Source organism: Macaca nemestrina, chromosome 8, assembly GCF_043159975.1.
Source record: "Macaca nemestrina isolate mMacNem1 chromosome 8, mMacNem.hap1, whole genome shotgun sequence".
NCBI classification, from domain to species: Eukaryota; Metazoa; Chordata; class Mammalia; order Primates; family Cercopithecidae; genus Macaca; species Macaca nemestrina.
This window is the reverse complement of record NC_092132.1, coordinates 111,533,159-111,549,192: the sequence shown is the minus strand read 5'-3', so window position 1 is coordinate 111,549,192 and position 16,034 is coordinate 111,533,159. Positions and strand designations below refer to the sequence as shown.

Sequence of the window (16,034 nt, the reverse complement as noted above, 5' to 3'; positions counted from 1 at the left end):
TTTGGGAGGCCAGGCGGGCGGATCATGAGGTCAGAAGTTTGAGACCAGCCTGGACAACGTGGTGAAACCCCATCTCTACTAAAAATACAAAAATTAGCTGGGATTGGTGGCACATGCCTATAATCCCAGCTACTTGGGAGGCTGAGGGAGGAGAATCGCTTGAACTTGGGAAGCAGAGGTTGCTATGAGCCAAGATTGTGCCATTGCACTCCAGCCTGGGTAACACAGCAAGACTCTGTCTCATTAAAAAAAAAAAAAAAAAAAGTTGTCTGACACAAGAAATGGGACCAGATTCCATTTATTTATTTATTTACTTATTTATTTATTTTTGAGATAGAGTCTCACTCTGTACCCTAGGCTGGAGTGCAGTGGTGTGATCTCAGCTCACTGCAACCTCTACCTCCCGAGTTCAAGCGATTCTTCTGCCTCAGCCTCCCAAGTAGCTGGGACTACAGATGCCTGCCACCACGCCCGAATAATTTTTGTATTTTTGGTAGAGATGGGGTTTCACCATGTTGGCGAGGCTGGTCTCTAACTCCTGACCTTGTGATCCACCTGCCTCAGCCTCCCAAAATGCTGGGATTACAGGCGTGAGCCACTGCGCCCAGTTTCCCCCTCCCCAGATTCCTTTTAACATCCCCCTGTGACCCTGTAGCTCTGTTACTGGCACAGTACCATTGTTTTTGTTTTACAGTTATAATTGATACTGCCTCTTAAAGGTTAGTGTCCCTGGCCTCTGAACACTGTGATTTGATCTTTGTCAAAAATTCATTAAATTTCATTATATATTATTTTCACATCTGTATTTGCCTTGGTCAAAACTGCATATCTGTGGCTGGGTGCAGTGGCTAATGCCTGTAATCCTGACACTTTGGGAGTCTGAGGCAGGCAGATCGCCTGAGGTCAGGAATTTGAGACCAACCTGGCCACAACATGGTGAAACCCCGTCTGTACTAAAAATACAAAAATTAACCAGGCATGGTGGCACGCGCCTCTAGTCCCAGCTACTCAGGAGGCTGAGGCACGAGAATTGCTTAAACCAGGAGGCGGAAGTTGGGATTGCACCACTTTACTCCAGCCTGGGTGACAGACTAAGACCCTGTCTCAAAAAAAACAAAAACTAAAAAACAAAAACTGCATATCAAAGATTTTATTGCAATTTAAAAACCAAAGAGGAAATCATATCAGAGTTAGAATACTATTATTGACAAATACAGGTCATGCACAGTGGCTCATACCTGTAATCCCAACACTTTGGGAGGCCAAGGTGGGCGGGTCACCTAAGGTCAGGAGTTGGAGACGAGCCTGGCCAACATGGTGAAACCTCATCTCTACTAAAAATACAGAAATTAGCAGGGTGTGGTGGTGGGTGCCTGTAATCCCAGCTACTCCGGAGGCTGAGGCAGGAGAATCCGGGAGGCGGCGGTTGCAGTGAACCAAGATCACACCACTGCCCTCCAGCCTTGACGACAGAGCGAGACTCCATCTCAGAAAACAAACAGATACAGATTTCTTGAAAATTAAAATTCAAAAAATAGAAAAAATAAAACTATATATTTAAGGACATTCTCTGGGAATTAGTCCTGACTTTTAAACTATTTTGTCTCTTCCCTGTCCTCCTGGAACCTTAGTGTTAGCAATCTGGGAGCTCTGCGTTTCAGGCCTTATTAATAATTTCATATTACTATTACTATGTTTTGAGACAGGGTCTCACTCTGTCGCCCAGGCTGGAGTGCAGTGGTACAATCTTGGCTCACTGCAACCTCTGCCTCCCGTGTTCAAGCAAGTCTCTGCCTTAGCCTCCTGAGTAGCTGGGATTACAAGTGACTGCCATCACGCCCTGCTAATTTTTATATTTTTAGTAGAGACAGGGTTTTACCATCTTGGCCAGGCTGTTCTTGAATTCCTGACCTTGTGATTCACCCGTCTCAACCTCCCAAAAGTGCTGAATTACGGGCATGAGCCACCCCGCCGAGCCCAGTAGTTTCATATTCTGGATTGATTTTTATGACTTCACATATTGTGTTTCTTATGGAACCAGATTGATTTATTCTGTGAAGTGATACTAAAGAATAGTCCTAATTTTTTTTTTTTTTTGAATGGAGTCTCGCTCTGTCGCCCAGGCTGGAGTGCAGTGGCATGATCTCGGCTCACTGTAAGCTCCGCTTCCCAGGTTCATGCCATTCTCTTGCCTCAGCCTCCGGAGTAGCTGGGACTACAGGTGCCCACCACCACGCCTGGCTAATTTTTGGTATTTTGTTTAGTAGAAACGGAATTTCACCGTGTTAGCCATGATGGTCTCGATCTCCTGACTTCATGATCCACCCTCCTCAGCCTCCTAAAGTGCTGGGATTACAGGCGTGAGCCACCGCACCCGGCCAGAATAGTCTTAATTTTTAACTTAGAGAATGAAGGAATAAATCCAAATAGACTCCCAGAAGTTACGTTCAGATAAGTAAACCATCATGCTTACATTCAGAAAGTTCTGCATCTCAGGTAACTTTAAATGGAAATGGAAATGATGAGTGCAGGGAAGAGATATTAAGTAGCTCAGGGAATGCCCTTGCAATAGATTGAGGTCTTTAACCTGTGTGAAGAATTTGGATAAATTGCTTGAAATGTGAAAGTGGAAAAATTAGAATATTTAAATAAAATATAAATTTTAATATATGTAGCCCAATGTATAAGTTAAAGATTACCAATAAACATTTGTCAATTTTATTCAAAACTTTAAGTGCTCTGATTTCAAATTGAGTTTAAAAACATGTTTTAGATTTTTCTTATTTGGAAAATATTATGTATTTGGATTGATAGGATAGACTGAAATTGTATTAAAAATGCAAAGCTGAGGTTGGGCGCATGGGCTCACGCCTGCAATTCCAGTACTTTGAGTCACCAAGGTGGGAGGATCTTTTGAACCCAGGAGTTCGAGACCAGCCTGGGCAACATGGCAAGACTCCGTCTAAAAAAAAAAATGAAAAAAGATAAAATAATGCAATCTTCTTGATTGCTTTTTTCTTCCTTGCTGCCAGCTTCTACTTATGCCCAGCAGTTTACTTGCATTCAGTCATTAGTGAGATTAAACAACAGCTCTTTCATTTTTGTTGTTGTTACCGTTTTTGAGCCAAGGTCTTGCACTGTTCCCATGCTGCAGTACGGTGGTGTAATCACGGCTCACTGCAGCCTCAACCTCCTGGGCTCAAGCAATCCTCCCACCTCAGCCTTCCAAGTAGTTGGGACTATGGGCATGCCATCATGCCCAGCTAATTTTTTTTTTATTATTTTAGAGAGGGGGTTTCTCACTATTTTGCTAAGGCTGGTCTTGAGCTTCTAGCCTCAAGTGATCTTCCCAGCTTAGCCTCCCAAAGTGCTGGGGTTACAGGCATGAGCCACTACCCTGGCCATCTCTCAGTTCTTAATGTTTCTCTGGCTAGGATTCTTCATTGTCTTATTAAATGAGTACCAAAAAACTGCTTTTTTCCTGATCTACTCATAGACTTCTGCCTTTAGTAAGTAGTGTTATTATCATATTCTTGTCATTCCTCCACAGTCAGGGAGTGCCCTGCAGGTTTCCTCCCTCCTGTTAAAGTGCTCTAGGTCCAGCAGTTGCCTCCTCTCCCTTCTAAGCTAGTAGGCGATCCTTCTCCTGTCTTCAAGAAAGACCCCCTTCTCTCGTTTGGGCCCTCTGTTGTGGACTGTAAGGAAGTTTTCTTAATTTGTTTGAGAATACAAGTCTGCCTTGAAGTGAAGAAAAACAGCATGGTGGTATGTACAGTACCTAGTGTGGCTTTCCACCTAAAGAAACAACACAAGCATTTGTGTTTTTCATTCTAAATAAACCCTGTGATTTCCACCACCGGAGTGAATCAACTGCTACCAATCATGCTCTTTTCCTTGGAAAAAAATCACTTTCTACATTTAATTTGAAAGGAAGTATGATTGAGTGTGGGTAATGTCTGTCTCTATCATCTCCTGTATTGTTTGTTGTAAAATCGACAATTAAGCCTGAATTTTTCCAAAAGAAAATTTGTGCCTAACTGTGGGAACTAAAATGCCTCTATGAGATTTTAATCTATAGTGAGTAGTATTAACATTCCTAATTGTGCTTTATGATACAGTGTAACAAATTCTGCATGATGAAATTTTATTTTGTGAAAGTATGTTCCACTATTTTTTCATTGATTCCTTTTTTTATTTTAATGTTGCAGGGAATGACTCTGCATAAAAAGGCAGCTGAAGACAGACTGGCAAGCACAGGCTCAGGGCAGTCGTTTCTGGCAAGGCAGAGGCAAGCGACCAGCAGCAGAAGATCGTACCCAGGCCACGTGCAGCCGGCCACAGCAAGGTAGAGAAGTCCTGCTGCTCAAACACAGACACCTGCACCCACAGCATACTTCTGTTACACACAACAACATTTCAGGAAACTCAGCCAGCTTACTTTTTGTTTCTCTTCTGTGTCAATACTTAGTGTTTCTCATTTTGAGGACTTTTTCTCTCTCCCATATCTTTGTTTTAGTTTGTTTGGTTTTTATTTTGTAGTCCTTTCAGTTCTTTTTAATGTGCCAAAAATTTGTACATGTTCAATTAAAAATGTTGTATAATAGTGTAATACTTTTCTTTGTATGAAAATGTCCTCTTCCTCAAAGGTGTAGGATTTGTAATAAATTAGATTTTCTGCCAATAATTGATAATACAATTTATATTCTTTATTGTGCCTGTGTGTTACCATGCTTTATAAGAATGTCTTTGTTTAAAGGGAATTAATCTTTTTATGATGTATTAATCTGTGTTTTCAATTGTTTTCCAAGTACAGTTCAAATAACTTGCATATTTACTATACAAAATGGTTGACAAGTGTTCTTTTTGCAAAGACATAAATACATTGGCAGAGGTGCTAATCACATCTTCCCTAAGGCACCTGGTAGAATTATTTGAGGAAAAAACGAGTTTTCACATTGTTTTATAGGAAATTAAATTTGTCCAAAGATTTGGAGACTATTTTTAAAACATAAATACATAAAATTTCATTATTTCCTGCTATCTTGTTTGCTGGCAGAAGTGAATGTATTGGTGAGGTTATTTTAGGATAAATTACAAAAGAAAAAAATCAGGCACTGCATTAATTTCTTGTTGTTGTTTTGGAATATCTTAGTAACTGAGGATCATTTTCTAGCAATGTGGTTGACATACCTTCAGTTGCTCTCCACATCTAAAAGAGTTTTCTTTCATATATGTACAAGTTATTGGTAGTCTTATTTTTGGGCTGTTTGTTGACTTATGCCCCATGTGTTTTACTTATTCTTTAATATAAACCCTTCCATTTTTTAATAATTCCTAACACTTGACATCTTAATATCAGTCATTAACATTAGTAACTTCTTGTATGTTATATTATGACAGATCTCTTTACGTTTTTTCTCACATCTATCTGCTAGTCCAGGAATTTGTTACTAAATAGATTTTCTTGGGTATTTGGTTGCCTCAAAGTGCTTACATTTGTTAACAGATTGTAAACCACATTTATTTACATCGATGAATGGGCTGTCAAGTAATCATTGTAAAGCACTTTGTATATATAAGGTGCTATGTAAGTGCGAAATATTCATTTAAAAATGAAATGCCTTCTAACTTTCCATATTGACTTATGTATTTGGTCCCAAATTATATTTAAGTCTTTTTTCTTGCAACATAGCCCATTTTTTTAAAGCAAAAAGTTTCTGAAATTAGGTCATGGTATTTTTTGTTTATTTTTAGATAGGTTACTTAATATAGGAGGATGTTTTCTCATGTACTTGCTATTTGGAAGTTCAGGTTTCATTTAGTTCTTTATGTTAAATACAAGTAACCTCAAATCAAGTTAAATGTAATTAAGAATTTTTAGAAACTATATTCAAGTGTTTGATTTTTAAATTCTTTCTTACTTTTTAATAAGAAAGATGACCCAAAAATCAGTAGTATTTGTTTGTCCTCAGAAGCCGTAGTTGAAGAAAGATTTGAGTATACACAGAAGTGGAGCCATACATTATGGCTAATTTTTTACGTTAAGTGCAGAAGTCTGAACACAGCATGAATGCTTCTGCCTGACGAGACCACAAAGCAGCAAGAGTTAGGGATAAACGGAGGTAGCCATGAGTAGAACTGCTGTAGGGCTTCAGGAGGCTACGCAGACCTGATCAACTGGAAAGTTTCCAAAGTAAAAGATTAAAAACTTTCAGACTGTTCTTACCCCTACCTGTATTTCACAAATAGCCTGAGGATCCAACTAATTTTAAGGCAAATTGGGACCAGACATGGTGCCTCAAGCCTGTAATCCCACTATTTGGGAGACCTGGGCGGGAGTGGATCACTTGAGGTCAGGAGTGTGAGACCAGCCTGTCCAACATGGTGAAACCCCATCTCTACTAAATTACAAAAATTAGCTGGGCGTGGTGGCACGTGCCTGTAATCCCAGCTACTTGGGAAGCTGAGGCAGGAGAGTCACTTGAACGTGGGAGCCAGAGACTGCAGTGAGCTGAGATCGTACCACTGCACTCTAGCCTGGGCGACAGAATGAGACTCCGTCTCAATCAATCAATCAATCAATCAATCAATAAAGCAAATTGGGATGTGAGCACTAACCTTGGTAAGTTAAAATTTTGGGAAAATTGTACCTGCAGAATATGATGGATGAAAACAAGAGCCAGGTGCAGTGTCTCATGCCTGTAATCCCAGCATTTTGGGAGGCCGAGACGGGCGCATCACCTGAGGTCAGGATTTCCAGACCAGCCTGTCCAACATGGTGAAACTCTGTCTCTACTAAAAATACAAAAAATTAGCCAGGTGTGGTGTGTGCCTGTAGTCCCAGCTACTTGGGAGGGTGAGGCAGGAGAATTGCTTGAACCTGGGAGGCGGAGGTTGCAGTGAAACAAGATGGCGCCATTGCACCCCAGCCTGGTGACAAGAGCGAAACTCCGTCTCAAGAAGAAAAAAAAAAAAAAAAGTCTGTGAACTACTCACTGAATGAATTTTGTTCTGTGAGATGAGAGGTTTTCATTTTCATTTTCTATTTACAGGCCCAGTCCTAATCTCCTACCCATCCACCTACCCAGATATTTTTTTCTCTAACTGGGTTGGAAAGGTGCCAGGCCTTTAGAGGGGAGTTTTACTTCTGAATTCCCCCACCCCGCTCCCTCGAAACGGAGCCTTGCTCCTCACCCAGGCTGTAGTGCCATGGCGCGATCTCGGCTCACCGCAGCCTCTGCCTCACGGGTTCAAGCAATTCTCCTGCCTCAGTCTCCGGAGTAGTTGGGATTACAGGTGCCTACCACCATGCCCGGCTAATTTTTGTAATTTAGTAAAGATGGTGTTTCACCATGTTGGCCAGGCCGGTCTCCCGTGATCTACCCACCTTGGCCTCCCAAAGTGCTGAGATTACAGGCACGAGGCACCGCGCCCAGTCGTACTTCTGACTTTTCTTCAGCATCTATTGTATGCTATTATTTTGATGTTAACGTTTATAATTTTCTTATCTTTTTTTTTTTGAGACTAAGTCTGGCTCTGTTCCCCAGGCTGGAGTGCAGTGGTGCCATCTCCGCTTACTGCAAGCTCCACCTCCTGGGTTCACACCATTCTCTGCCTCAGCCTCCTGAGTAACTGGGACTACAGGCCACCACACCCGGCTAATTTTTTGTATTTTTTAGTAGAGACGGGGTTTCACCATGTTAGCCAGGATGGTCTCCATCTCCTGACCTCGTGATCCACCTGCCTCAGCCTCCCAAAGTGCTGGGATTACAGGCATGAGCCACCGCACCCGGCCGCCCAGCCTACATTTATAATTTTCATTCTCCTTTACTGTACCTATAAAATTTAGTATATTAGTTTCATTACATAGGAGAAATTATATTTCTAAACATTTTATGATGTTTAAAAACAAAACAGGCTTTTGTAAAAAAAAAAAAAAATAGCTTCTGAATATACTTTAGGTATGAGAAAGCCAAGAATAAAATTTAACTGTAATGGTGGCAACTCCATGTCGGGTGTCCGGCTTTGGACAGGGTTTATGACATTCTGTTTCTCTAGTAATGATTAATGATTCCTCAGGAGATTTGCGATGTTGTATCGTCTATCTGGAAATTTTTTAAAGACACTAGGAACTTTGCCTCATCATGAGTGATGCTGTGCTGTATTTTTACAAACTCCCGCATACAGCACCTTCCTGGGGCCACGTTGGCTCGTGCAGTGGAGCTTGTCCAGGCACCAGCATGGAGCAACTGCAGGGTTGCTGTGTTGGGTTGCAGCACGCTGTCACCACAGTGTCTGAAGTCTTATAAACAGGAAGATGACTTTCTGTTTTCCTTCTAACCAGGGTGAGAAAAGAACTAAAGAATATTAAAACCTAGCATTTATGTTCCACAGTGTGTATTTTTAAAGTTTGTAATCCAGAAAATATAGTAGTGTATAATATCTGAAAAGAGAATCAAGTGTACAATTGTACATATTTTTAAAGAACTTTGAAAAACTCTGTTATATCTTTTACCATTTGTCTATTTGATAGTAATGCAGAAAAAGAAGTCCCTAAAGACCCTGTGTTCCGAAATTTACCAAGATTGACATTTCTATTAGACATCCTTAACCTGATATAATGGTTTTAATTAGATTATTAGACTATAATAAGGATGAACTTGCTGTCTGTAATTTTGTTGAGGTTTTATTGTTAGTATAATAAAAGCTCAACTGTACAAAATTAAGCTAAATGTTATCCAGTCAGAAACATCAGCCTGTGGCTAGTTGCGGTGGCTTACACCTGTAATCCCAGTACTTTGGGAGGCCAAGGCGGGCGGATCACCGAGGTCAGGAGTTCAAGACAAGCCCGGCTAACATGGTGAAACCCCATCTCTACTAAAAATACAATATTAGCCAGGCATGGTGGCAGGCACCTGTGATCCCAGCTACTCGAGGGGCTGAGGCAGGAGAATCACGTGAACCCAGGAGGTGGAGGTTGCAGTAAGCCGAGATTGTGCCACTGCACTCCAGCCTGGGCCACAGAGTGAGACTCAAAAGAAAAAAGGAAAGAAACATCAACCTGTATATTCCAGCAGTTCTCACAGAAGAATAAAAATCCATGCTGGGCAAATAGATCAGTAGTGAGTGATTGTTAAGTGAAAGATGAGCTAGATTGAAGAAAATACATATTTTATTGATGAGCCATTTTACTGTCTCCCCTTCCTTCCTTCCTTCCTTCCTTCCTTCCTTCCTTCCTTCCTTTCTTTTCTTTTCTCGTTTCTTTTCTTTTTGTTTCCTTCCTTCCTTCCTTCCTTCCTTCCTTTTTCCTCCCTTCCCCTCCCCTCCCCTCCCCTCCCCTCCGCTTCCCTCCCCTCCCCTTCTCTTCCCTCCACTTCTCTCCACTCCCCTCCCCTTCCCTCCCCTCCCCCCGACTGGAGTGCAGTGGTACAATCCTGGCTCACTGCAACCTCTGCCTCCCAGGTTCAAGCGATTCTCCTGCCTCATCCTCCCTTATAGCTGGGATTACAGGCATCTGCCACCACACCTAGCTAATTTTTATATTTTTACAAAATACAAAGAGATGGGGTTTCACCATGTTGGCCCGGCTGGTCTCCAACTCCTGATCTCAGGTGATCCGCCCATCTTGGCCTCCCAAAGTGCGGGGATTACAGGCATGAGTTACTGCGCCAGCCTCCTATCCCCTTTTGAAAAGTAGCAGTTTGGTTTATTCTTGTTAGCTAAGTAATCGTTTGAAATATTTTTCAGCCTCTCCTGCTCCCTCACAAAAATTCACCTCTTGTTTTAATGATAATAGCATGTTAAAAACTTGGAAGTCTTTATCCTAATACAATAATCATCTTGAAACAAAAATCTAAATTACTTTTAAAAATTATCTTAACTCTGCATTTAGTCTTCTATTATCCAAATGTCTGACTCCAGGATAACTCCAGTTATCCCCAGTTGGATCGTGTGTGATTCATCTGAAAAAGCATCCACAACCCACAGCTAGTGGAAACCCAGCTAGTTTACAGCCATGTGGATAAGAACATCTCTGTTTCTAAAGTGAGAGGAAAGTGCTTGGTATCTTGCTTTTTGCTGAGGGCAAAATAACAACATGAAGACAAAGTGCTTTTTGTTGTCTATTCATGAAACTGTAGAAGAATATTTTGAGTTTTTATTCTTATATTATGAAGGGATTCTTTGCCTAGCAGTGGCCATCAAACTGATGTAGCATTGTACTTCTTAACAGTGAAGCCTGTGTGATACCATACAGTAGGATGAAAGACTATTCTGAGCAAAATAAAATGGGATGTCAGAATCTTCGAAAATTATTTTATCATTTTTCTATTTTTTCATTTTTATAAATTAGAAGAATTTTCCATTCAATAAGGATAATCTCTCTTCCTACAATTCTGTCAGAATGGCAGTTTCTTTTGGTAATTATCCAACCTAGTTTCGTTACATTTAGAGGTTTCAGGGCTTATTCTTGATAGCTATAATAATGCTTTGAATGTTATATATCATGAAGTTTTTTCTATGAGGAAGGCTATTCTCAATGCATCTGTCATCTAATTTTTACTTTCTATCTATAAAGAATATTTAAATAATAATTGGTATATGTTCCTTTTGCTGAAAATGTTTTATTGTCCAGTTTTAGCACAGAAGTGGTCTAAAGTTTTGCAGCAAATGCTGTTCAGTTCCCAGAAGCCTAAAAAACATAATATGCCACTAACAGAGCTAATTTCCACCCAATCCCTCAAATTACCGAAGTATTAATATTTAGCTTCCTTTCTAGAAAACAAGAGGCAGCACAAATGGCGTGGCATCCATCTCTTTTAAATCACTGATGATTTTCTGGGGAAGTATATGTAGATGATTTTTTTTTTTTTTTTTTTTTTTTTTTTTTTTTTTTTTGAGACGGAGTCTCACGCTGTTGCCCAGGCTGGAGTGCAGTGGCGCGATCTCGGCTCACTGCAAGCTCCGCCTCCTGGGTTCACGCCATTCTCCTGCCTCAGCCTCCTGAGTAGCTGGGACTACAGGCGCCCGCCACCGCGCCCGGCTAATTTTTTGTATTTTTAGTAGAGACGGGGTTTCACTGTGGTCTCGATCTCCTGACCTTGTGATCCGCCCACCTCGGCCTCCCAAAGTGCTGGGATTACAGGCTTGAGCCACCGCGCCCGGCCGATTTTATTTTTTAAATAGCCTTTTATCGAACCAATTCACATGTATTATATTTATGACTATAGAAACCTATAAAACATATTTAATTAATGTTGACTTAAAACATGAGCATCCTTGGATTCTCCACATTGCACTGAAATGATAGAGAAAAGGATGTTCGTTTGAGAAACAAGAGACCTGAACCTAATTATGGCAAGTGTATGAGTTTTGGTGATTGTGGTTATAAATGTTTTCCTATGATAGATAAATATATAGATATAGATCAGGAATTACTTGATGTCTCTTCAGAAGTTTTCTGTTTTCTTATAATTTCCAGTAATACTCTGTAAGACTTGGTTTGCATGCTGTGTGTGTTTGCATGACAATAGAAACCTAAGAACGTAATGGAAGGCTATTAAGGCAAATTCATTCCTAGGAAGTGGAATGGATCATTGGGATAAGAAATAGCTTAATTATAAACAAATATGCAGGCAGAGAGAAGTCCTAATATAATGAAAACTTGGATTATCTAAACAGATGTTCCCAAAGCAATAGTTTGCCTAAAATCCTCTGTATTACATGATTATTCAGTAAAAGAGTAAACAAATATCTAATTTATTTTCTAATGGTCCTTGCCTTCATTGAGTATTAACTAGGCACATAATATAATTGTATATGTTTATTAGTAAAGGGAAAAACACTTTTTTTCATTTTGAGACTGTTTGGCTATTACTAAAGCTCAGAAAGTGATTTTAGGTCGCTAAGGATACTGTGATTTGATGAGATGCGAAGAAATCTGTGGTGACTGAAGATCGTGAGCAACTTGGTGTTATCTAGATCTGCCTTATCTAGTTTGCAAGCCATAGGCTCAATTTTATGTCCCTCTTATTTACACGCAGTAGCCCCACACAGTTTTGTTTTAAAAGAAGGCAAAAGTAGACATTTTTAAAGTATACTCAACATTGCGCCATTATGTACCTGATAAAGGTGAAATCAGAGGTGTTCACAGCCTCAAAGTTTGGGCCCATGGGACTATCAAATCTGAATTATATCTACTTAGAGCTTAGAGGAGGATTTAGGTATCATGAGAAAAGCAACTCCTACATGAGAAAAAGAAAACTACCAAAGCATGTTGAGGCTTTAACATGGGAGACTTCCAGGTAGGCATTATCACTTGAGTGGTAACTAACTTGATGAAGGAAAATAATTACTTTAGCAGTTATGTTGTAAAATTAATAAAAAGGACTTGAGTTTATTCTGATGTATTTGTCAACCCATGGGTAGTGATTACTCCATGTACATTCTATAGTGTGTTTATTTTATTTAGTGTCTGAATATATAGTCTTTATATAGTATCTTAATATTATTTACTGTTACTTCTAGTCATTTATGTAGTATATTTTACTGCAAAATTTGTAGCACTTTACTAATATTAGATCATTATTTTCCCTCCTCCCCTCTACCTTTCTGGCATTTTCTATTATCTTAGAGTCAGGAATCTAAAGGTGTAAGTCTAGAAATCCGTTGGAAGCTGGGTTGGAGCTACTGGACATGAGTTACTTTTTACATGTCTCTTTAAGAAGATTCTTTTATAATGTAATACTTAGAAGCCAGATCCTTTCAAATGCAAACACCCTTGAAAATTGACGGTTTCTGAAGTTGTATTCATAAAAATTATCCCATCTTACAGTTAGTCAGAAGATGTTCTTACCTTTGGTTTGCCTGCCTCCTGAAATACAAACCTGCAGATTGCCCCTAACTTCAGCAGTGCCTCCGTCACTGCATGTACCTAAAGACAGGAAAGCCAGGTTCCAGGAGCTGTCAAGTCGGAGGATCAGGAAAATGGTGGAGAAGAGGTGACTGGAAAGGCAGGCACTAAAGATGGCAGGCTGCAAAAGCATTCTGAGTTCCCCTGTAACAGATAGGTTTTATGAACTTGGCTGTTTTCTTTTTTCTTTTTTTTTCTTTTGAGTTGGAGTCTCACTCTGTTGCCCAGGCTGGAGTGCAATGGCACAATCTCGGCTCACTGCAGCCTCCACCTCCTGGGTTCAAGTAATTCTCCCACCTCAGCCTCCTGAGTAGCTAGGATTACAGGTGCCCGCCACCATGCCCAACTAATTTTTGTATTTTTAGTAGAGACAGGGTTTTGCAATATTGGCTAGGCTGGTTTTGAACTCCTGACCTCAGGTAATCCACCCACCTCAGCCACCCAAAGTGCTGGGATTATAGGCCTGAGCCACCACGCCCAGTGAACTTGGCCATTTTCTTACATTCATATATAGCAAAGTTTTCAGCTTGTTCTACCAAGAGACTTTCTTTAGGAGCCAGGACTTCTCCGTTTGTAACTTGAGTATATTAATATTCAAATCATAGTTCAAAAATACTGAAATATTTGTTTATTACATTACATAAATATGGACACAATTACTGCCAAAGAATAGAGAGATTTGCTCATAAGAACATTCTATCATTTGTTTTGTTCTGTTTGTAGATGAGAGACGTGCTTTTATAGTACAAAACGTTTCTCTTCTACCTTATCCCCTGTTTTACTGACGTGCTTTGCATAAGAAGCTCATCTAGAAGAGAGCAATGCTAGAATAGAGAAGTCTAGACCCTGGCCTTTGAGGGAAAGGACTGCTTTTTTTCTCTCCCAAATTAAAAAGTTAAAAGTGAAACATAACACATAAGGACAAAATACAGTGTTCTGAATATCTTCCACTAATTAATTGTTGAATGATTAAGTCTCTAAGTATCTTAATTTCCATTGTCTTCTTATTAACCTAGACAAGAGTAGATTATAGGTAATTCAGTAGCCACATGTGGCAGTTAAAATTAAGTAAAATTAAAACTATAGTTTCTTAGTGGCCTAGCCACATTTCAGATGTTCCAAAGTCACATGTGGATAGTGGTCACCTGTCAGACAGTACAGGTATAGAACATTTCCAGTATTGCCGAAAATGCCATTCAACAGTACTTTTAATGCCCAGAGAGAAAATAAGGACAAAATAAAGGCAGTGAAGTAACTTATGACAACTCTGAGATTTTACCACCATACTTAGAGAAAGTTTTTCTCTTATAAAAATTAATACCAATCCTTTTTAAAGACCTTGGGAAAAATCAAAACCCCATTCCTTTAAGCTAGTCTTCAGTGTATATTTTTCTAAGAACAGATTCTCAATACTTTATTTTTCAAGTGATAAAATCATTTTATAAATCATTTCTTAATATCTTCAGTGTTTTTTCCCTTTTTATGTACTCTTTTTAAATTGATATTAGCTGGGCATGGTAGCTCATGCCTGTAGTCCCAGCTACTCCAGAGGTTGAGGCAGGAGGATTGCTTAAGCCCAGGAGGTTCAGGCTGCAGTGAGGTCCGATCACACCACTGCACTCCAGCCTGGGTGGCAAAGCAAGACCCCTGTCTCTAAAAAATATACAATATAAATTGATGTTATATAGTTAACATTTATCAAGCAAATTGATATGAATGCTTATTTCAAATAAAGATTGATACATTTCATGATGATATCCTTCCTTTTAAATTTATATAGATCTAATAAACATTGCCAATAGTTTTTTTTTGTTTCTGTCCCTTAAACATTTCTCCTGGAAGTCCACCTCAAAGGAACATCAAGATGCAATTTTTTTGTTTATCTTCATAACTTCCTCCTCTTATTAACTTACATTATGAATCAAATTAAGTTTTATGTATGAGGCATTTACTATTCCAGTGACTTAGCTAATGAAAACATTTAAAAATATGTATTAATTTACTTGGCCTGTTACTAAAGTGCTTAACATAACTAGATGGATCTATAGTAATATGTCTAAATTTTTTAATGGAAATAAGGGACTAACCATAATCCTTTTGAGTCAGCTTGGTGCTTAGAATTATTTTGTTAGGAAGGCTTGATGCTTTCCTCTTTCTCTTTAAATTTTTGTAGTCAAGCAACAGACTTGATCCAGCAGTGTCAAGCAAGTTATGATGAAATTCTTATTGTAGTTCAAGTACAAATGAGTAAGTGGTGTGACTTCAGTTTATTATCTTCTTGGTGACCTACTTTAGTATGTTTCTATAGCGATTCATATTAGTTAAGAGACGTTTTCAATATGTTTGAAATAAGAAATAGCATTTTACTCTAAATACAAGAAATGACTGTACACAAATGCCAATCAGTGATTTGGGGCCTTTTAATATTTTTAACAGCAATCTTTTATTTATTTTATGTTGTTTTTTTTTTTTTTTTTTTTGAGACGGAGTCTTGCTCTGTCGCCAGGCTGGAGCAGTGGCACGATCTTGCCTCACTGCAACCTCCGCTCCTGGGTTCAAGCAGTTCTCCTGCCTCCCAAGTAGCTGGGACTACAGGCACACGCCACCACACCCAGCTAACTTTTGTATTTTTTTTTTTTTTGAGACAGAGTCTCGCTGTGTCGCCCAGGCTGGAGTGCAGTGGTCGGATCTCAGCTCACTGCAAGCTCCGCCTTCCGGGTTCACGCCATTCTCCTGCCTCAGCCTCCCAAGTAGCTGGGACTACAGGCGCCCGTCATCTCGCCCGGCTAGTTTTTTTGTATTTTTTTAGTAGAGACGGGGTTTCACCGTGTTAGCCAGGATGGTCTCGATCTCCTGACCTCGTGATCCGCCCGTCTCGGCCTCCCAGAGTGCTGGGATTACAGGCTTGAGCCACCGCGCCCAGCCAACTTTTGTATTTTTAATAGAGACGGGGTTTCACCTTGTTGGCCAGGATGATCTCGATCTCCTGACCTCGTGATCTGCCCGCCTTGGCCTCCCAAAGTGCTGGGATTACAGGCGTGAGCCACTGCGCCTGGCCCAAATCTTTTATTTTTTAACAGCCTTAGTTATTTATAATTCAAATGCACTAAAATATCATCGCTGT

The 16,034-nt window shown here is 39.9% G+C and overlaps 1 protein-coding gene across 3 annotated transcripts in view; it reads left to right on the top strand.

Moving 5' to 3' along the window:
- The window catches only part of LOC105476513 (hook microtubule tethering protein 3), a 125,411-nt gene extending 120,727 nt beyond the window's left edge, over positions 1-4,684 (top strand). For all 3 annotated transcript variants that reach the window (XM_011732484.2, XM_071068308.1, XM_071068307.1), the window contains exon 22: positions 4,209-4,684. In XM_011732484.2, coding sequence (XP_011730786.1) covers positions 4,209-4,349 — 141 coding nt within the window. In that variant the 3' untranslated portion in view covers positions 4,350-4,684. The remainder of the gene's footprint in view (positions 1-4,208) is intronic.
- The last annotated feature ends 11,350 nt before the right edge of the window (positions 4,685-16,034 follow it).